Source organism: Scomber scombrus, chromosome 13 (assembly GCF_963691925.1).
Source record: "Scomber scombrus chromosome 13, fScoSco1.1, whole genome shotgun sequence".
Classification (NCBI taxonomy): domain Eukaryota; kingdom Metazoa; phylum Chordata; class Actinopteri; order Scombriformes; family Scombridae; genus Scomber; species Scomber scombrus.
The window spans coordinates 4,353,601-4,377,115 of record NC_084982.1 but is presented as its reverse complement, the minus strand read 5'-3'; the positions used below and the strand labels follow the sequence as shown (position 1 = coordinate 4,377,115).

The 23,515-nt window shown below is 38.1% G+C and overlaps 1 protein-coding gene across 1 annotated transcript; it reads left to right on the top strand.

Annotated features, from left to right (window-relative positions):
• The first annotated feature begins 1,164 nt into the window (after positions 1-1,164).
• Positions 1,165-23,486, top strand: slc15a2 (solute carrier family 15 member 2). Its single transcript, XM_062432354.1, has 23 exons — positions 1,165-2,255; positions 2,569-2,664; positions 4,629-4,716; positions 5,549-5,690; positions 6,048-6,140; positions 6,595-6,694; positions 7,279-7,369; positions 7,474-7,551; positions 9,106-9,188; positions 9,378-9,461; positions 9,591-9,680; positions 11,178-11,222; positions 11,546-11,581; positions 12,600-12,688; positions 13,328-13,409; positions 14,907-15,032; positions 15,661-15,825; positions 15,995-16,041; positions 17,379-17,486; positions 19,452-19,551; positions 19,638-19,781; positions 20,613-20,717; positions 21,439-23,486. Exons 2-23 carry the CDS (start codon positions 2,656-2,658, stop codon positions 21,646-21,648), a joined length of 2,115 nt encoding a protein of 704 aa, XP_062288338.1. The 5' UTR covers positions 1,165-2,255; positions 2,569-2,655; the 3' UTR covers positions 21,649-23,486.
• The last annotated feature ends 29 nt before the right edge of the window (positions 23,487-23,515 follow it).

Sequence of the window (23,515 nt, the reverse complement as noted above, 5' to 3'; positions counted from 1 at the left end):
CTTTTTTTTTTGTTTTCCTTTTAAGGGACCCAATTAGATGAAGTCCTTTTTTCCACACAGCTGCATTTATCAGCATGAAGTGATATTTAAGTTTTAAACCTTTTTCCACAATCTCTATTTCGGTCCATGAGCACAGAAATCCTCCTCAGTAAGTGTTTTTTTACCTGATTCACATCATCAGTGCACGTCACAGTAAGAACAGATTCAACTCAACATCTGTTTCCTCCAATCAGAAACATTGCATGCAGTGCACATTTTTGATTTTTACATTTTTTAAAGATAGGTTTATTCATATTCTTCTTCCTAATGCTTTGTGAAGCTGTTTTTGTGACACAAATTTTAAACTGACTCTTACCACATGATAAATTGGCGATGTTTGCTTTGATCAGGAAGCATATGTGACCCACACTTTGAGGTTATTTGTGATACAAGATGAACTGAATCTGCACATCAATAGTCAGTTTAGTCAAACTTTCTAGCAAAGACAATTAAACAAGACAGATGATGAGGAAACTGTGTGAGTGACTTTCCTCGAAGGATACACCCTTATATTTCATAAACTCATTATTAATGAGTTGTGCAAAATATGAGAGCTGACTCTTCAACTTGAAACTCATGACTTATGGTTGGCTGTTGCTCAATGTCCTATTCAACGGATTTCCATGTAACTATGTACAGCAATTCATCATCCCTAAAGGATGACTTGTAACAATTCATTCATGACAAATGTCTGTCTTAAATCAACAGTCAGGACCCAAATGAACATTGACACATCTTTTTCTTGCTGTAATCATTTCTCCTGTTCATACTGACCATTAGAGGATCCCTTCATAATGCACACTTTACATTTTCTGCACTGAAGCTAATATGAAGCTTCAGCCGTCCAAATGAGTCAAATCTTCATCTTCTATGTTTCAACGTTACAGTGTTTTTAGTACCAAAGTCTTTTTGTTACTATACTTCCACCACAGCTCAACAGGGAAACACAAAGAGGGAATTTGATGGTAAAAAGACTGTAAATGTGTCAGATATCTACTTGATAGGACTAACTCAGACTGCTGAAGCTGAATATAAGCTTCACATCAACTGTTTAATCCATTGTTGCACCAAATGACTGTGGACATATCTTGACTAGGAGTCCCTGGCAGTATCTTAGTGGAACCTTTCTGGTCAAATAAAGGAGAAATACCATGGCTACCATACGGACAATTGGGGCAAGAGCCCAAGGGCCCTTGAGAAGAGAGGGGCCCTCAATGGTTAGAGAAAAAAAAAGGTGTGCTCTAGAGATACACAACACAAATCTCTTTATGTTGATAATTATGGTCACTGTCAGAAACCTACTACAGTATGTCCAAAACATGTGTGTCTATGTGCACCCCTGGTATAAACCTTGTTAACCAGAAAAGTATACGGTTGCCATGGATACCAAGTACATTTCAGACCTCTCAAGTCTCAGGCATTGGCCGTGAGACACGCATTTCAAGCTGCTCTCACGTTCACACGCCACACATGACATTTTTTCACGCCGGGAAGTGATAGATCTCACCGGACAGAAATTATTATACAGAAGAGAACAGGAACGTATATTTATCCCGCTGTCCCGGTGGGATACGGGAGTCCTCTGCATATCTCCAGACGCTCCCCTCTGACACTCAGTCCGCCCCCCCCCCCTCCCCCTCAACACACACACACACACACACACACACACACACACACACACACACACACACACACACACACACACACACACACACACACACACACACACACACACACACACATGGCTGTCTACAGCAGGGTACAGATAGATGTACTAATGCCTTGATAAATAGCCTACATGTGTCCCCTATCACTTACACTGAAAGCACATTTTAAGGGGATCTATTAATAGTCAGTATGAACAGGAGGAATGATTGAAAGGAGAAACCTATTTCACTGTTCACATGGACATCATCATAAAAAGTAAGCATATCTGAAAATAGAAAAATAGCTTATTTCCTGAATAAAATGTGCCTTGACAGTTGTCACCCACACAGTGAATCAGTGGGTGTTGCTCTTTGAGAATTACAATAAATTCATCCATCCGAGGAAAAGGGGCAGTTGGGTCGCCACTTCCAGGACTCTGTGCCCCTCCATCCCACATTCACTTGTGAGCTCAACAACGACTCTATTGTACAAGCAGAGAGGCTGATCCTACTCCTACTTCTGCGGGTCCCCACTTCTCCACAATTAACGGACCTCCCGCTGCACGGAAAGTGAGTTTAACCACACACACATCTGACCAATACGGGGTTGAGACATTTTCTGATAATTGGTTGTGTGTCATCTACAGCTCAATGTCTTCAACTACAACCATTTAGAAAAACAAGAAACTTTTTTTTTTTTAGAGGTAAAAGCATTAATCTGGATGATATCTCTCTCTTGTTTTGGAATCTTCCCGCAATAACTTGACGTCTATGGAGGGCGCACTGCCGTTCCTGGAGTGACAAGTCCAAGTTTAGTGGTGGAATATTAACTTTATGTCAGCTTTAAGAGCGCGAATGATCGAGGTTTTACATTCGCCCTCAGGACAGAGCGGAGTGGGACGGACTTGGATGTTAGTCAGGAGCCCCCGATGCAGCACAGAGCCACAATCTCACCAGCAAACATAGCAACATGACCAAGGTAAATACTGTATATGCAATGTTTTGATGGAGCAGAAATGTGTTTTATTTTGGTTGCTTTAGGTTTTTTTTTAATCTTATTATTTGGAATCCACTGTTACAGCTGCAGCGAGTCTAGATCAGACGCGTTGAGTAACAGGAGAGGATTGTGCGTAAAGTTTCTCCATGTGAAATATGAAGTTAAAAAAAAGGGGAAAAAAGAAGTATATTTCAAGTCAGACTTTAAGCATGTGCTATTGTATCAGGCTTCTACTTGCAGTAAACTCTCTGAACCGCTGCGTTCACTTATTAAGCAGATGAGATGATGCAACAGTATCTCACTGTAGCTCACAGAGCATTTGGAGTTGTGTGAAAGAAGTAGTCTACAAAAAGGAAATGGATTGTAAAGGAAATTGTAAAAAAAAAAAAAAAAAAGAAAAAAGAAGAAGTTGTTTCACCCAAGATACAAACTTTACTTCATGCAGATTTGGTTGAGTTTTTGCTGGGAGCAGTGATGGGAGAAGTATAGACTGTTCAAATTGAGACTAAATTAAAGTTGCCATTCCGGAAAAAAAAAAAAAAAAAAAAAAGTAAATAATCCAGACTCAGAAATGATGTTCAGTAAATGTAGGCGAGTATGCTACACTTTCATTTCATGCATCCTTTATTTAACCAAGTAAAAGTCTCATTAAGATTAAAGTCTCTATTGCAAGAGTGACTTAGTCAAGAGAGCAGCATAAACATTCTTACTACAGTAAATACAAACAGCATAAACAGAGGAATACATTTGTCACGCACTGCTCTTACTGCAGCATGGTGCTTAATGTATTTCATTAGTTTTCACCAGTTCTGTCAAAAGTTTTTCTTTGGTTTTCTCTTTCCGCTTAAGAAAAAGAGCCTCTGAAAGAAGTCTGACAGTGAGGATTACTCACAGCATAAACGAGCCAAGGATTCTTTTCAGTGCTGTGTTCACCACAAATGAACTGTGTTGGTTTGGAGGCAGACATGTCCGAGAATGGCATCTCAAAACCTGCCCAAACAAAACAAAAAAGTCAAGTTTATGCATTTATACCACTAGAGGGAAGTGAGGAAATATGATTTCGATGTAATTTGAGTGAAACTGTCCTTTTAGTGAGTAACTGCAGCAATAATTGCACAGATCCAACTTTTCCTTTGCAACAGATTCTCCTCAGCTGAAGGGACCAGCTGAGTACCCATCCAGAGACTGATTGTTTGCATTCGTGATGAATCCGTTGATTATTGTATACATAAGAGATAAATGGATTAGCTGAAACACTGTAAAGGCGTTAAATGTCCATCACGAGTTCAAAGAGCTTGTTCTGTCAAAGACAATCAGCTTACAGTGATGTAAAACTGACTAAAGCAGCAGAAACTCACATCTGAGAGGCTGAAAACATGTGACATGATCTATGATAATAATCAGTCATCAGTTAGGTTTATCAATCAATTTTTAGTCAACTTTACTTTCTATAATAAAACTATTTTTAGTATGTCAATTTGTAATAATCTGCAGAGCTCACACATAATTGGATTAAAACCTACACTCTTCCCTCTAAAATGTAGGAAAGTAACAGCGTAAAGTGGCATAAAATGATTAAAATGTAAATGATGAAGACACTTGTAGCATATCCCATATTATTAAAAAAATAATTTGTTCATTAAATTAGCCTTAAATCTGTGAAACTTCTATTAACTTCTATTACTAACAACGTATGTGTGATTGACTAACAGGAAGTACACACCTGCTACATTCCCACCACTTCATGAGAAAATATCGATCATCTCCTGTTAGAGATGGTGTAACTATTGATTGAATCAGCAACTTTTAGTTTATATTTGACTGAGGGAAAACAGATTAAACAGTGTAATTATAGATTTTTTTTGTTAGAGGGGTTATTTGATGGAGGTCTCACGATGTAGGTTGTCGTTTTAAAAGTGTCGCTGTTGTGTTGTTGTCTCCTCTAGAAACTATGTGGAACCAATTACCCAGTCAGCATCTGCTTCATAGTGGTGAACGAGTTCTGCGAACGCTTCTCCTACTATGGCATGAAAGGTATGCACACTTCCTGTGGGGAAGGAGAGGATTATGTAAAAAGTCCTTGACTCAAAGCAGACTGAGTGATGCTCAGTGTGTAAACTCAGCTGGTTTAAAAGAGTGTGAGTCAATGAGGGCAATAAAACAGATATATAACAGAGTGATAAAGCTGTCCCTGTCTTCTTTTTCTCCTCACGGGACCTCATGTTTTCTCACATCTGTGTTACACATTTCAGAGGACTGAAAAAGAGTGGGCTGAACCCTCACATAGAAAACAAATGGTGCTTTTTACATTAAAACCAGGCCAGGGGGTTCATGTCAATGTATGTTGGGTATAGAAGTACACAGCATACAACATTAATGGTTATTCTTAAAGGCTTATGTAGCAATAACACAAACTGAAGGATTTATCATGGAATTTATCCTGAAGTAACTTTACTATCGGATAAATCACCGTATTCCATCCAGTATGACAGTAACTTTGTTCCAACTCTGTATTTTCATGGCTTGTAGACACATTGTTCATTAAAACTCAGCCTGACATATTTGGTATCGTCGGACACTTTGGGATCTCACTCTAAAATAAATCTGAGCAGTGTTTGGCTGCGCTGATTAAATTCTGAACCACTGACTCACTGACAGGACAGTGACTCACTCAACACATTCATCAGGTAAATACAACATGACTAGCACTCAACTAGGATTACTGAAAGCTGCAAAGGATATACTCACTTCATCCTCCATTTCTCAGTCACATTTGGAGACTTAACGGGACAGACCTTGTCGATGTGTTATGAGGGATTCAGCCACTGAGCCGGGTTACAGCTCTTGTTTGTGTGTCCGTCCACAGCGGTGCTGACGCTTTACTTCCTAACCTATCTGCACTGGGACAAGGACCTCTCCACCGCCATCTACCATGCCTTTAGCAGCCTCTGTTACTTCACACCCATACTGGGAGCTCTCATTGCTGACTCCTGGCTCGGAAAATTCAAGTGAGTCCTCCATCCCCAAATAATGGTATTAAAGGGTCAGCTCGCCAGAATGTCAAACAATGCTAATAGTTTTGATGTCATGTGCAGAAGTTTTTAGATATCTCAGTCTCTGAGATTACTGCCGCCAGTCTGATAAAGATGGTGAATTTAATTTTGTGTGTGCTGCTCAAAACCTTTTTATACCACTGATGTAATGATAATAGCATAATAATGCAAGGGAAGCGGGGGCTGGGATTGGATAATTGCAGTATGTCAGTCTTCTAACCTGGGAGCATGAATCACACCGACAACACGCAGGTCTTCCATAATAATACAGAGAGCAGCTGTATGTGAATAATCACAGTTTGCTTCCAACAGGACCATCGTCTACTTGTCCATCGTATATGTCATCGGCCATGTGGTCAAGTCGGTCGGAGCCATTCCACTGGTGGGAGACAGCAACATGCACATGTAAGTTATCAGGAGCTGATTCAGTCATTTTGACCAGGACCAATTACAGAACAGAGCTGTTGATGTAAAAACAAAGAGGTCTTTATCATTGGTGTGTGTGTTAGTGAATTAGGTAGGCCTGTTAATCAAGATGAATTACTCAATATATCAGAGATCTGGAACGTCTCCTACTAACGCTTATGTTCTCAATTAATGGTTTATTGGAAGAAATGTCCATCACAAGTACTCACAGTCTGAGTCTCAAATTGCTTATTTTATCCAACCAACAGTACAAAACCCAAAGTTGTTCAATTTACAGAGAACGCCTGATGACAAAAATCTCAATATCTTAATTTTCTGTTGATGGATTCCTTAATGAATAGCTTGATAGTTCCAGTACTAAAGTTAATACATACTGTATATCTATGTGTCCAGTAGCATTGCCAGCAATTCATTTTGCATGTATGTGTTACAGCGCTCTGTCCATGGTGGGTTTGATACTCATCGCCTTCGGCACTGGAGGAATCAAACCTTGCGTGGCGGCATTTGGAGGAGACCAGTTTGATGAGGAGGACGTAAGTCACCGCACTTCCTCTTTAGGTTGAAGAAGCTTTGCAGATTGTACTGTTTATACTGTCTTTAAAGGACGCGATGAGAAAACGTAGCTGGGAAAACTATCGGTATTATGAGTGTAAATGAAAGTCTTTCAAAAATTGGGCCGCCAAGGGGTCACCAATGAGAAATACATTAATTTAAGTATATCTGTTAATAGAACCCAGATAGAGCTTTAAATGTTTAAGGAGCAAAACATTGTATTAGTACTAGTTTTGACAATAAAATGACAATAATACGCTTATTATGTCCCACTCATATGGTCACCCGTTAGTTTTTTTATTTTTATTATTTTATTTATTTATGATTTTTAGGACTGAAATCAAAGAGAAATATCATCTGTAGTCAACATCTCTTTGGAGTTTTGGTATTCTTCACGTTAGCCTCTGTTAGCTAAGTTTGGTTCGCGTTTGGTTGAGTTTTAGCGCATCTCACCAAGTTGTTGCAACGTATCGGTCCGCTTGTTTCAATGGGTTTCTGCCTTATTGTAACCAAAATTGTCAAAGTAGCTCAATTAAAAAAAAATTATTTCATTTATCTCCTCCAGATTAGTGAGAGACAGAAATTCTTCTCCATTTTCTACATGTCAATCAATGCTGGGAGCCTCTTGTCTACCGTGATTACACCCATGCTGAGAGGTGAGATTACACAGTCACATAATAAACAGGCACATGCCGTATAGGTTGACTGTTTGAATGACATTGCTGTGTTGATGCTGATAACACTAGATTTGCTCTTGCAGCCGATGTGCAGTGTTTCGGTGGTGACTGCTACGCTCTGGCCTTCGGGGTTCCTGCAGCTTTGATGATCGTGGCTTTAGGTGAGAGTCCGTCCACCTCCAGCATCATTCAGTCACATGCAATAATTCATGCAGTAGGTAAACTTTGGACAGTGGGTTGTTTTACACTCGCTAGATCCTGAGTGATATGGGCTGAGGCAGAAAACTAAAAAAATATTGACACTGAAAGGAAATATGATTGTCATTTTTTTACGCAAATGCATACAAATTGCAACACCAAAATAACCCAACACGTGTTTTAAAACTACAAATCTAATTAATTATTGGCCTTACTATACTAACTTGACCACACAATCCCAACTCAGGGTCCACTTAGTTTTTAAAACTTTTTTTATCTACTTACCACTTAGCTTTTTCTGGATTTTTCAGTCATATCCCACTCTCTTCATCAGTGGATAGAATTTGCTCAGATGTCAATGACGTGCATGTTAGTTGTTTCTGAGCATCTGTCAACAGATCCGTCTCCATGACAACCTAGCAGATTAGACTGGTGTCCTCTTTGTAGACATATGTTTGAATGTGTATATATGCATGTAGAAACATAAGATAATAGATATTCCTTTATTAGTCCCACAATGGGGACATTTGCATTGTCACAGCAGCAAGTGGACAGTAATAGAATATAAGAGCAACAGTAAGAAAAAGAATAGAGAACAATAAATACTAAGTACAAACAAACTATATCAAGCTATTTTGAACTAAATTCATAAAAATAAATGTCAAAATATGAATTAAAAAAACATCCTATAAAACATTTCTATACTTGAATTATATGTCAACTTATATGTCAGTATATACTGTATGTAGATAAATCAGTATCAGCCAGTAATATTGGCTCTGTTGATATGTTAGTCTGGCTGAACTACTTTCCACTTTGTGCTGACAACGTCTTGATCAAAGCAGCTAAACCCCAGCTGACATTAGCCAGAGCTTCTCAGTGGTCAGGAGCACATTCATTCATTTCACATGTGAAACATCTGTTACTAAAGAGCAAAAAAAAACAAACAAACAAAGTCAAAGATGTACTGTTTACATTTCAATATCATTTTAAAGCATTTCCAGATTAACTAGCAAGTTTCCAAGTTTATTCCTACTCCACGCTGAGATCTGCATGCTGCGAGCACGTTGTAAGTCCAGCTTTGACAGGCCTCGGCTTCCTGTTGATCAAGGCCGGTACACATACGTCCTGACAGTCAGTTGTCTCTGCCCCTGAATTTCCATCCCCCTGATCCATATGGGATTCATGCTTGGCTGACCACTCACTGTGAAAACAAACTATGAAACCCAGGGAGGGCAGACAAAGTTCTGGTGTACTGGCAAATCGGGGGAGACTTGGCGTATTCTCATGTACAATTTATTACTCTCAAGCACTTCATAGATCTTTGTAACAGGACAAAAACATCCTTAAATGGTAAACTACTCTATCAGATTCTTTTGTCTGTATCTCAGGTCTGTTTGTACTTCTGATACCAGACGAGTAGAGCCATCGCTTGCGCAACAGTTGAGCCATTTCCAGCATAAACAGTTTTCTTTACTCCTCTGAGTACGGTCTAACTCTTCTTATCTCTTGTGCAGTTGTGTTCATTTCTGGCAGCGGCATGTATAAGAGAAGTCCTCCTCAGGGAAACATCTTGTTGGAAGTCTGTAATTGCATTGGGGTGAGTCATCTTCCAGGTCTACCCGGTTATATCAGGGTCTGCCCAGAGTGCAAAACAGATTGATCCGCTTCTATTTCATACAGAGAATAATTTCGGTGCTGTAATTAAGGCATGAATCCACCCGTTGCTGCTGTTTCTGTCTAAGCAGCCGACTTTCCAATTTTCATTCCTGTTGCCTATCATTTGCAGTTTGCTATCAAAAATCGCTGGAGGAGATCGAAGGATGAGGCTGAAAGGAAGCACTGGTTGGACTGGGCTGAGGAGAAGTACTCGGTAATGACGGGACTCTTACTATTTGTTCTTCCTTGCGTTTCGGGATTGCACTTTTCAAATATTCAAAAGAGCAGGATTTTATTGCATAAATAATCCATCCGGTCTGTGTGTGTGCTTGTGTGTCAACAGAAACGTCTGATCCAGGAAATTAAAATGGTTCTGCGGGTTTTGGTGCTCTACATCCCCCTGCCGATGTTCTGGGCTCTGTTTGATCAGCAGGTACATTTAATATGTGTCCCAAGATAATGCATCATCCACAGTTGCTGCAGTTAGTGTACAAACAATAAATATAGTCAATAGTTGATCCTCTTCAGGTCTCTAAAAACTATTCAAATTAAACTCATAGGTAGACCTGTCACAATAATTATCGACTTATCGTATAATGAAGTAATTATCAACATCATCATGTCTATATATGGACTTATCATATGATACATGGATCATTTTTTGACCTCAGTATTACCACACTTCACATTAGCAGCTAAGATGCTATTCATGTCACATTGGCTAAACAAGTAGTGTCCTCCATTCCTCACTGTGTACGTCCTGAGTGGAGACTGTAGAAGAATTAAAGGTAAATAACTCTGTCCTCAACCATAATGACAGTCTGTGTTTTTACACAAGTGTAGCACCCACTCTCCAATCCCACCCCTTATTATGCTATTATATTATCATTATATCATTGGTATAAAATGATCTTCAAATGACAATAATATCGTTTATGAGACAATATATCATCCAATAAAAGTAGTTATGGTGATAGGCCTTCCTCATAGGTTTATAGAACCTGTGACGAGGCCACCATTGCTTCACTTTAAAGTGTCACAATCAAAAGAGGTTGGTAATTACTCTGGTAGAAAAGTGATATCAAATATTCAAATGTCTATTCAAATTTCACAGCTGTACAAACATACCGTATAACAATGCAAACCTCAACCTCAAACTGAAAACAGAGCTGAAACAGACATATAAATACACCAGACATGAGCTAGGTCCAGCTTCTGAAATGTACGTGCCTTTTGTCAAATATGATTTGGACTGTTGGTCCCATATGAAATACATAACTGAATATGTCACCTCAGGGTCTGAGAAACTATAATGGGCTTTTTTTGTTTTGTTTTTCATTGCTAGTTGCAGCTCTACTTTGGCATCTAACCAATCTCAAATTTCAAAACTTCCAAACTTAAATAACGTGCTTACAAGGATTCATTTTGCCATAATTTGATTTTTCTTAGATGTTCCCGTTATCAGTTGTGAGTAGCTCCGTCATGCCTGTTGTATCATTGTGGGACAATTTTCATCACAAATCCATGTGCTGGAAATGTTTATAGTTCACACCTCTAGCGGTATGTGGCTGATGGCGTTGTAATGTTCCAGACATAGGGGCTTTACGTCTACTTGACTATGTTGTTTTTAGTATGTGGTGGGCAGCTGGAACGCAGCCAAATCGGTCTGCAATGTAAATAAATACAAATAAGTGTTCATGACTTTCAATTCGACTTCTACTTCAATTTCATTCCTCCTGGACTCATTTAAAAACTGCCAAACAAATTCAAGTCTTCTGTGTGGAAGGCAGGTCAAACGTCGACCGGTTCTTTGTTCGAGTCGTCTCCAGGAAAAGCAAACAAGTCTGCTGTGGTTAAAGGGGTTTTCCTAAGCTAACAGCGAAGCCGTTGCATTGACATGTTTAACAGTCAGTGTTTTGTTTCATTGCAGGGTTCACGCTGGACACTCCAAGCCATCGGGATGAACATGTCTTTTGTAAGACTTTCTTTACATGACATAACAATTTCAGAACATCTAACAGCTGATAACATGTTTTTAGTGCACTTCGATATCAGTAAATGGGTTATGATATTCATCAAAATGCATAAACTGTCCTGTAAAACATTCCTTCCCTTTTTTTTTAGGGGTGTTTAGGGTACAATGTGTCATTTTATTCCAGTAAATGATATTGTTTTACAACCTTGATACATTCTCATCACGTTTAACTGGAATTCATTGGACAACGCACATGTTCGATTTATGAAGTTAAAGTTTAAATGGCTGACTTGTTAATATGAAATCATCTTGTTTTATTACAGGGAGAGTCTTTCGTCATTAAACCTGACCAGATGCAGGTACGTGTAGCTCCTCCCGCCATCACTGGGATCTATTTTTATGAAAAATAACTGCCATTAAATATAAGATTTTAAGTAATCAGTGATGTCCTGATATATGAAAATAATAAAAGAGGAGAATAGATTCATGAGTGCAATATCGCCCTTATATTACCATTACATCATCAGCCTTTCTCACTGTGCAATGATTCAACTAATAATTCATTTTTGAAGTTTAGAGAGCGCCAGACTGTTTCTCTGTTTCCACTGTTTATGCAAATCATACTACGCCTTTTTTTTTTTTTGCACACGGTCCCACAAGTGTAGGGAGACACTGCACTGTTTGTCCATTAAATGTTAGAGGTTGCCTTAGCCATAATGTTTAGGATCAGTGTTTCACTGCATTTTAATTGGAGGAGGCTTGGACGCCCATGTGACTTAGAGGTTAAGATGCTGACCTCAAATTCCAACATCCAACATCCTTCTCTCCTTGTTTCCTGTCTTCTCTCTACTGATGATGTCTTTAAAGATACATTCTCTTTTTATGCAGAGAGTCATACCCGCAAATTCGTATGAACTCATATTAACATGTGCTTAATAGTATGAAATGATATGTGAAAACCCTCAAACATCCTTAAAGCTGAAGTTTAACCCTCTAATCTCCATAAAAACTTAAATTTCAATGTTTGGAGTACAGACACAAAACAACAGATATTGTCACTTCTGTATTTATTATTTTTATGGAACACATACCGCTTAACTATAAACATGCATTTTTCCTGTTTCTGACATAAATGACACACTTGGGGTCACATCAGTGCACAAAGCACTAAAAACGACTGATTGACTGATTGACTTGTTTAGTGATGTTGCCATTTTTACATTTTTGCAGCTGCCATCCTGCCAACTCTTTTACTGAATCAGAATCTCTGTCACTCTCTTTATTTGTGTACAACTTTAACCTTTATCATTTTATGAGTTTTTGAGAGCTTTTATAGAGTCATTTAAATGTGAGGTTTTCCCCCTCCCCGCTGTCTAGATGCTGAATGCGCTGCTGATTCTTGTTTTCGTGCCCATCTTTGACCTCATCATATATCCGCTCGTTGCCCTTTGTGGAATCAACGTCACGTGAGTAGACGCCTGTTGTTTTTCGATACTTCTGTCTTTATTGCAGTCATGAACATCTTAGGAGCCTCTTAAAGTAGAAAATGAGCCATGTGAGCTCCCATTTATAGGCTAGGCATATATTTCAGGAACATATAATGTAAATGATTGAAGAAGACGTCTGCGCACGCACGCACGCACACACACACACACACACGCTGTATATTCACACATGTAATTATGATGGTCTCTTTTTTTAATAGTTTTTTTTTTTAGCGTTCTGCAAAATAATGAAAGTTTGATCATGAATAAAGATTTCAGCACTCATTTCCCAAGCCAGAGGACCTAAAACTACTCCCTGAAGTATGAATATGGTATCAGTTGGTTTCACACACACTAACAGCACTATAATTACTCTTTTTTTGTTTTTGTTTTTTAGAGGATAGCTCAGGTTGTAAAGGACATATTTACAGCAGATGGTATTATATTAAAACAAGTGATAAGGCAATCTCTTATCAGTGAGGATCAGCTGATGTGGAAATGTATGATTCATGCAGTGATAAAGCCTGACATGTAGAACAGTAAACACACAATCTGCTCATCATCATGAAGTGTTTAAATGTGTTGACTATCTATCACACACCGACTCTCTCTGCTTTCCAGACCTCTGAGGAAAATGGCCGCAGGGATGATTTTTGCAGCGCTGGCCTTTGGAGCGGCCACACTGGTGGAGCTGAACGTCATTGTACGTATGAGCAAGTATCATGAATCTGGCCTCTTGTTAGAGTAACAGTCACTAACCAAAACCCTTAATAACATACACACATACAGTAGGATTAGTTGCATGCAGCCAGAAAACATAAGAATGCCTGAACACAGACTGACTTAAATATAAGAGTTCCCATGCATCCTTTAAATCCTGAAATTCATTAATGCAGCTTTCCAGTCGAATTGAATTGAATTGAATTGAATTGAATTATCTTTATTGTCATTGAGATCAATACAACAACATTTCAAAACAGCTCCCTCCTCGGTCACTCACACACATCTCACACTTAAATGAAGTTGGTAAAAGAGAAAAATAGATACATATATATATATACACATATACATACATATGCATATGCACATGCACACATACATACATAAAAAAACTCGTCATTTAAAGTACATAGGATAATAATGTATAGATTGCATTTAGTGATTGCACACAGTTTTCTGGCACAGACTGTGTGTGCAATCAATCACATGGAAACCAAAATGTCTTAGAAAACATTGAACTGTCCTTACAGTAAGGTTAATATACTGTATTAACTTTCGCAAGCCCCAAAATTTTAAGTGTGTTCAGTGCTAATTCGCAAACCTTAGCATGCTAACATGACGTAAGATGATAAATAAAGTAAACATTATACCTGCTCAACATCAGCATGTTAGCATTTTAATAGAGAGCATGTTAGCATGTTGATATTAGAATTTATGGTTAGACTTTATATTTTGTCCAATACTTTAGACCTAAAAATTCAACAAAGTTCCTGTCAGCCTCAGTTGTACATTATGTAAATGGATAATTAGCAAACCTTAGCATGCTAACATGACTAAGATGATAAATAAAGTAAACATTATACCTGCTCAACATCAGCATGTTAGCATTTTTTTATAGAGAGCATGTTAGCATGTTGATATAAGAATTTATGGTCAGACTTTATATTTTGTCCAATACTTTAGACCTAAAGACGTAACAAAGTTCCTGTCAGCCTCAGTTGTACATTGTGTAAATGGCTAATTAGCAAACCTTAGCATGCTAACATGACTAAGATGATAAATAAAGTAAATATTACACTTTCTTAGCATGTTGATATTAGCATTTAGCTCACAGCATCACAGTGCCTTTGAGCCTCACCGTCCTGCTAGCATGGTTGTAGAATTTTTAAGCTTGTGTGCCACTGTGAAGATATTGTAGTATTATCATCTGGGCCAAAATTATCTCCATATATCATACATTTCAATATCTGTTATAAGACACAAATGTCTACGATGCTATCAAGGTGAGAATTTTAGCATGTTGAATGTTTAAGTCAATATAATGACTATCATCCTATTTTAATGCTCTGACCATCTCAGAATGAACCATAAATATTAACATATGTCTTCCGGTCTCTGAAAATATCTTGGAAAATAATTGCGTGTTGGCTTCTGTGATATTTATGACTGCAGTGCTCTAATTCCCCTCTCTGTTTCCTAGAAAACAGTGGTGAGTCCTGCACCTGCCGGGAAGTGTCTCCTGCAGGTATACAACCTGGCAAAAGGTGATGTCACTCTGCAGTTCCCCAGTGGCACACCGTTCCCACAGCCCATCCCATACCTCCAGGTAACCATACGAGAAGAGAAAACTTTTAGTTTTTTACTATTAAGCAACCCAGTAAGGATAAAATCTTGAAATGTTGAGTAATGTAGCGGTTATGGTTAAAAATGAATAACAAATGAGAAGAAACAATACAGCTTTTGTGCTCTCGAGGTCCTACTGACACTGAAGCTGACACTGAAAAATGTGATGCAGGAAAGATACTCCAACTTAAATATAGTAGCTGTGCTGACTGTCATGAAAAAAAAAAAAAAAAAAAATTTGCCCTGTGATGAAGTGCTGGCCTGTGCGGGGTTTATCAATCCCTTCATTCAATAATATAAACAAAAAACAGGAAATTCATCACTGACATTAAAAAATATGTTTTGCAGGATTGTCTCCTGTATGTAAGACAACAGAGAATCATTTACACAAAAGTCTGAATTATTATATGAATTATGGAAATATACTATAGGTTCATAACAGCACGTTTGTGTTTAAAACTTGTTTCATTGGTCAGTTCTTACTGTGTGTATTTGCATTTTAACCCACTACTGACTGAACCTTCATCACCTCATTTGTGTTGAGATGTTTTTCAAACGGTGGAGAATCTGAACATTCGTTAACCATTTCTCTGCTGGTCTGTCTTTGTCAGGATCCTCCTAATTATGTGACCATTCCGTTGGAGGCGCCCAGCAAGGAAATGCTTATTACAGTCATGCTCAATGGAGAATCATCTGTGTGTACCCAGACGTTTAAGCAAGAGGAGGCCTACAGTCTGATCTTATACAACCAGACAACAGGAATTCAGTGCAAACTCGTGAGTGTGAAAGAAATACACACAATGACTGAGTAAGTGGTATAAGTCTGTAAAAGTAAAGACTGTGCTACAAAAAAACTGTGCTCTAAAATACAGGTAACAGCATGAATGAATTAGAATAGAATGAATATTTCTCTTAAATGAGTTGCTGTGTTCATTTATAATGCAGGTGCCCGACAACATACAGAAAAGTGGAGATGGGAATCCAATTCTGAGGTAAAATATGTTTAATATTAGAGGTTAAGACTTTTATACCTACACTGTAAAATATTTTCATTTAATTCAAGGAGGATATGTTCATATTTGTTCAAGTCTGCAGTAAAAAAAAAACCCATTTACACGGCCATATGTGCAGTTTCTTGTAAGAGTCATTGGTTGCTGTAATCCTCCCACATGTCCATGCCGGCCTCTTTGGCTTTATGGAAACAAGTTTTTCATCGATGTAGACAGTATTCCTGTGAAAGATGGGGTCGCTATCATAAAAACAACAACAAACAAGTAAAAAAAGTGTACAGAATGCAAATTTGTCCCTTTTGGTAAATTAGTTTTTCTCAAAGGAAAACACAGGACACGTGATTTACAGAGCAGATATGTACTGTATGAAGAAGTAAAACTTGCCATTTCATTTCAGTTGTTAAAGATGGGGGACAAAATTCACAGTACTCATTCTGCTTAAGTTACATTTGATATGAACTTTCAGCAGTCTCAGTTACACAAATCCACTGGCTATGTTCTAAAGTTGAAGTAGACTAATTATATGCACATTATATATGTCATGTTCAAGGCTATGAAAAAGTGGCATCAATGAAAATAGTAGTAATGCCTGCACACTCAAGTCAAAACATTTTAACCTGATCTAAGTAGGATGGAAACGTTATCTATACTCTATATGTTACCATCTTTCTGGCATTTTAGCTTTATTTGTCAGCTAAAAAGAGTGACGAGAAACTTGGGAAGACAACAAAGATCCGTGGTCAGATCAAGCCGCAGTAATTTCTGTAATTAGATTGCTACATCTGGCCGCAGCTGAATTTAAGACAGGTTGAGGACTCTGCATTTTGTCCCCCATCACCTCTCTTCATGGCCAACATGAAGGAATGATTACAGCATAATCATACACCATAAACTAGCAAAAACCCACTAGCAAAGTGTAAAAATGGTTGTTGGCTGGGATCAGTGACTTCCTGGACTCCCTGCTGGTTGCCTGGCAACTGTTCTAAGCCAAGAATTTCAGTCATTTGACACATACTGTAAATAACTAACTACAACCACATATAGTGATTTTTATATTTTGGTTTTTGTATGGATTTAACAAACAAAGACATTAGTTAATTAGTGAGGTTTAGAGGTAAACAGACAAGTTTCTGTCCTCCTCTGGTATCAATCTTCTCATCTGACTCTCAGCAAGAAAAAGAAGAAGCTACTTTTCTACATGCTTTCCAAATGTCAAACAAATCCTTCAAGAAAAGAAAAAGGGGGAACTTATCCTTTAAAATGTAAGTCAGCTAATCAGTTTAGTTTGCTCACGAGTTCTTCTAATTGTAATTTTACAGGTTCCTCAACACACAGCCGGAGGCAATAAACGTTACGGTTGCAGATGAGACTTTCCACGCCATCAGCGGTTATAGCATGACTCCTAACAAGACTGTGCCATATGGAGAGTGAGTAGGACTGGGGGGGGATGGGGTGCTTAACTGAAGCCACTTCCTGAGCTGCTGTCTCACTAGCTTCTGTAACTCAATACAATCTGTCCTTTGAACATTTCTCTCATTTGTCTCTCTGAAAAAGTGAAAGGTGATCCTGGGGTTGACGGCTCCTATTATAAGATTAATAATCTCCAAATGAATGATAATGAATGATATATAAACAAGGAACTGTTTGCTAACCAGTTAGATATATGAACATAAAAGTTGACGTGTTCACAGCTTGTTCTAAAAAAACTAAAACAAAAAACATTTTTAGCAATTTTAAGTCAATGGGCATATAATATATAGCTTTTCTTTTTGATGCCATCCCTGTTTAGACAAATTGAATGAACCACTGTTGTGTAAGGGTATGTTCCAAGTCTGGATATGTTTTGCATCACAAAAAACAATGTCCAGTGTAACTTTGAATGAGGGTTTCTCCAAAGTTCTGCTTTCACTTCGGCTTTCTATCGTGAGAAAATAATTTTCATCACACAACCAACTGCAATCACCTTATGAGGTGGTGGAGACCAAAAATAGAGCACAAACACACCTCCAAATTAACGATAATGTTGCTACTCATATGATAGATGTGCAAACAATCACTGTTGAAGTGCGGCCGCCGCCAGTTTACATAGACATTGCATGGCAACTCACCACAGGCCGCTTTTCGCCGCTCTTCAGCGTGTTCCCGGCGTAAGACTTATGAAGATAAAAGTTGACGTGTTCAGAGCTAAACATTTGGCAGGTTAAAATAAGGGACTCATAACATTTTTGTTTTTTGGATACCATCACTGTCTAGACAAATTGAATGAACTATAAGACACACTGTTGAGTAAAGGAATGTTCCAAGTCTGGATATTTGGTTATTTGCATCACACACACTCTCTATAGTTCTGCTTTCACTTCAGCTTTTTAGTATGAAGGAATTATTCTTTTTCAAAACACAACCAACTGCAGTCACCTCCCTCTTCCCCCACTGACCCCAGGCCCAGATGTTTGTTTTTTTTAAACCACAAGATCTGTGACAATGAATAAAAAGCATTTCTACATATGCAAAAATACAGTGTTTAATTCAATATAACTAAAGTTTGAGGTGCAACATGAATGCACTATTTGAACCGATTTGTAAAATCAGAAACCAAAGTTTTAACATTTATTAGCTCTTCTAGTGTAGTCGGTAGCAACCACTTGATACTCTCATTCAGACAGAACAGCTCTTTGACCTTTTGAAAATATTTTAGACTTACAAAGAGAGGAGCAGCTGCTTTTTTAGTTCAAATATCTGCTTATCTGTTACATTATGAAGCTCAGCTGAAACAGTTTGTAGGTCTGCTGTACAGGTGTCAGTGAAAATGTGAAAATGGCAGTGGGCAGTATTAAAAAAGATGTGGAGACATGTCACATAATGGAAATTGCTAATGGAGATTGCCAATGGAGATTGCTAATGGAGATTGCTAATGGAGATTGCTAATGGAGATGCTTATTTGAATACTAATCTAGACTAGAATCCCTCAATACTGTAATTGATTAACACTTAGCAAGTAGTAGAACAATAAAAATATTAACTTAAAGCTTTTATGTGCAGCATTTGAAAATGGCTCCCAGTGGTAATATTAAAAAGGAGGCCGACAGTAATAGAGTTGTGAAGTAGGAGGAGGTGCTGCTTCTGTATAGGGCTGGGTATCGTTAAAAATGACGATAACAGTACCAATGCAAGTACCCTTAAAGTGAGTACTTATATGTTGTTGATTTAGAAATTGGAGAAGTGTGATTCCAGAACCTGGATCCCACCTCACAACTCTTGTTACTTTAAGTAAAACCCAACAATTTAGCCTTAATTATGTAATGAATTGATTACAGTCAGATCACTTCAATCCATATGCCTTTTATTCTTCTCTAATTCCTCTCATACGTCATGTACTTTCTGCCTCCTGCTAGATACCATGATGTCAGCTGCAGAATGAATTCAGGGAAGTGCTCAGGTCTTGACCTGGGCCTGCTGGAATTTGGAGCTGTCTACACTGTCATACTCATGGAGGTCAGGATGCTTGCGATACTGATTTTATACAGACATTTAACTGGTTATCCATCCTGACAGATCCGTCTGCTTGTGTTGTTTTTCAGGAACTTGATCTAATTAAGCCTTACAAAATGGTAGATGTGAAAGCCAACAGCATAAACATTGCCTGGCAGATTCCTCAGTACGTCCTGATAACTATGGGGGAGGTCATGTTCTCTATTACAGGCCTGGAGTTCTCCTACTCACAGGTTTGTCATGATACACCCTAAGGGGGCAATGGCTCTGGATTGAATGTTTTTTGTACTTCGGTATTATTGTCTGCTGTATGGCAATCCATAGTTTCAACCCGTAGGACAGAAGCTTTAGTCAGCTTGGATTCATAGCACTGATAAGAGATTCAAATTCAACACACGGAAGACTTTTTAGTGACTTATGAGGCAAAAAAAATGAAGTAGAAGATTGCAACTTTCTTCTAACAGTCTTCTAGCACTGTGATATGTAGCACAATGATCCTGGATCATTGCTAAGCTAGTTACAAAGGCACGTTGAAAGTGTTTAAAGTTAGACAAGTATCAAAACCCTCTAGAAACCTATCAAACCACTTTTGCTGTGTGTCACTTCTTTTTGCATAATCAGCATGTCACAGATATTCACACTTCACCCAAAAATGGAGTAAATACAAAGCTACAGTTTGTCAAGAGTAAACAGCTAACCATGCTAATGCTAAAGATAGAACCACATTGAGGAAGCAGAGTATTTGCTCCAATCTGATGGGAAAATGTGAATATTTGGAACCTATTGAACATGTACAAACAGGATTTTGCTGCAGGCTGTTGTTTTTGAAAAGTTTTTATTGACATTTTGACTTTTTTTACGCAATTAATTTCTCGAATTCATTGAAATCGTTGTCAATCCAAGTTGACTATAGCTGCTATCCGAAGAGAAAACGCCATTGGTTGGTTACATGGGTTGAATGTTTGACACTTCAGACATATCCGACTTAAAATAATATTTGCTTGAGCTTGGGGCTGCTTGTCGTCTCATTACTTGACTAACAGTGAATGTCTTTTCCCCTTCAGGCTCCAGCCAACATGAAGTCAGTCCTACAAGCTGGCTGGCTGCTCACCGTTGCATTTGGGAACATCATAGTGCTGATTGTGGCAGAGGGGGCTGGATTGGAACAGGTAGGCTTAAATGTCATGGGAAACTTAAAAGGGAGACTTAAAAATACCTCTTCCGAAATACAAGGAAGAAGGGGGCTAGACATCAAGTCCAGGAACAACTTTTGGCTTTGAAGCCAATTTGATGTAGTGAACTTACTATGTATCTACAATTTTATGTGACGCTATTGGGCCCAAGAAGACTTTTAGGCCCAATAGACTTACATTCTGAAAGAGACATTTGTGTATCAGTGGATCCTTTTTTTTTTTGCGCCTTGTTTCACAGATTTTGATCTATTCTGTCATTTTGACATTTTGAAAATCTAGAATATCTGCAAGATTGGCTTGTACAGATCCAGTTACAGTGGATCATTTGGTCACCCTGTAAAAAGTCCCCTGTAATTTAATTAGAATTTGCTAAATGTCATCAGTCAATGCAGTGACCATCACAAACGAAATTCTATCCACCTCAATTGTATTATGGAAAATTAATATAATGTATTATGTAGAAACCTCAAACTCAGACATAAACAAATGAAACCATAACTTCCTGCATGCTCATAAGCACGATCATGTTTTGAGTATTTTATTATATAAAAATAATCTTCAATATTGTTTCTTGATCAATACCTTACCTTTCATTTTAACATGTAACAAGCTTTATTTTTGCAGAAAATCTCAACACTAAATTCAATCCTCCTGCACGTTGTAGTCATGTATACTAACCTTTTATCTGTTGTCCCAGTGGAAAGAGTTCGTGCTGTTTGCTGGCCTGCTATTAGGCGTCTTCATCATCTTCTCCATCATGGCCTACTTCTACACCTACGTTGACCCCGAGGAGGTCGAGAAGGTCTACCTGGAGGATTCAGGGAAGGAGGAAAATGACGATGACAACAAAAAGGAAAAAACAACTGACATGCAGTTGAAAAAAAGGGTGAAGAGCACCAGACTGTAACTGTGCCATTCTTCGTTGCTGTAGCTGATTTTTTAATTTTGCTAAAAAAGATGAAGTATTGAATGTATTAGACAAAGACACATCAGGAGAAGGTACCTTGTTTTAATTCAGACTCTTTTTTTTCTTTTCATGTTTTGGTTTTGAGGTACTTTTTTTGTGAGAAAATGAACCAATTTTTGTGGTTTGAAGTTCAGTATTTGTTTGCCATTATCTTTTGCCAAATCTTTCTGATCACTCCAGTATATTCTAAAATCAAGACCAACGAGGAAAGAGAAGTATTTTCTGAATGAGACTGAATACTGTTAATACATGAAGTACTGAAGCAAAATACTATGTGATTTCCCACACCTTGATCAAAAAATAGTGTTATTGCAGATGAATGTCAAATATGATATACTCTATATATGTGTTGCATATTAACTCCATGTCAAAATGTTATATTTTCTATGATAGTAACCTATATTGATTTTGACAGAACCCTTTGGAGAAAGGGTTCAGTTTACTTTGTGTATATGACAATAATACTAAGGGACCATAGTTACTGGTGGTTTTGCATGTGATAGGCCATTACTAAAAATCTGCAGATAACATTACTGCTAGCTGTTTCGCAAAGCGCACCATATGTTTTTTTGATTGCTGACCTGCCATTAAGGAAGCTAAGGAAGTTATCTCTCCTCCCCAGACTCAAAGCTCTTGTGGGTTCTTAGATCAGGCAGAATCTACCTCAATTGATCCAGTTTGCCTGCTTCCGTAGCTGCAGCACAATGCGTTTGTGTGCTAATGTTTCAATCAATCAATCAATCAATCAATCAATCAATCAATCAATCTTTATTTGTATAGCGCCAAATCACAACAAAGTCTCAAGGCACTTTACACATAGAGCAGGTCTAAACCGTACTCTTCAGGTTTTAATTTTAAAGAGACCCAACATTCCCACATGGCGACAAACAGGCAGAACCAGGTTCAAAGTAGGCGGCCATCTGCCTCGACCGGTTGGGTTAGTGGGGTAATGTTTCACATCTGGCAACCTGGGGTGTCGAAATTAGCGGCGTCAACTTAATCTCATAGAAATACGTGAAATGACTACGACCTCCTCTTAACACTGTATTACGTGTTGGTGGCACGTGATGCGTTAAAATCACGCACCAGCACCATGATCAGGTTGAATGGGCAGTGGGCAGAATTTCAATTTAGTATGTTTCCTTAATTGATCAAATATCATGTCATTTTATGAGCTAGTACAGTAAATCTACCACATATTGGTCCTTTAATACATCAGGATGATCATTTGTTTACCTTAATTTTTTTGTGAGCTACACTTCTGTAAAAACAGAGTTATATACCTCTAATGTATCATCCTTGAATCATACGATAAGTCCATATATAGACATGATGATGTTGTTAATTATGCTATTGTACGATAAGTTGATAACAATAATTGTGACAGGCCTATGTGCTGCCAGTAACATCTGGCATCTGACAGCATTCTTTAATACATGACATAAGGAAAACAGTGCCTACTTGCAGCTGTATTACAGTACGGTACAACAACATTCAAGAAGCTTTCATGTCTGGATGGTGGGAATTAAATACATCTAAATGGAAAACAGTCAGCAATATTGTAAAGCACAGTATGTGATTTGTAGTTTGTGTGCTAAAACATGCGAAACCACTAAAACTGTATCATCCTGTAAAGTCATAAAATACTTGTTGAACACTTTATTCAGGGAAATGTGTAAATGATGCTGCTCCCTGTAAAGTTAACTGTAAATAGACTATTGTGATGCTGAAACTTGTTTTTTGTGCTGTTGGAAATTTGAATGAACATTTAAAATATGCTTTGTTGTCAGTTTTCTGATTCACATCA

Bases quoted from the DNA above. Each gene is read 5' to 3' on its own strand.
- slc15a2 (XM_062432354.1), top strand. The intron at 11,223-11,545 runs GTAAGACTTTCT...GTTTTATTACAG, and splicing joins TCGGGATGAACATGTCTTTT to GGAGAGTCTTTCGTCATTAA. The intron at 19,782-20,612 runs GTTTGTCATGAT...TTTCCCCTTCAG, and splicing joins TGGAGTTCTCCTACTCACAG to GCTCCAGCCAACATGAAGTC.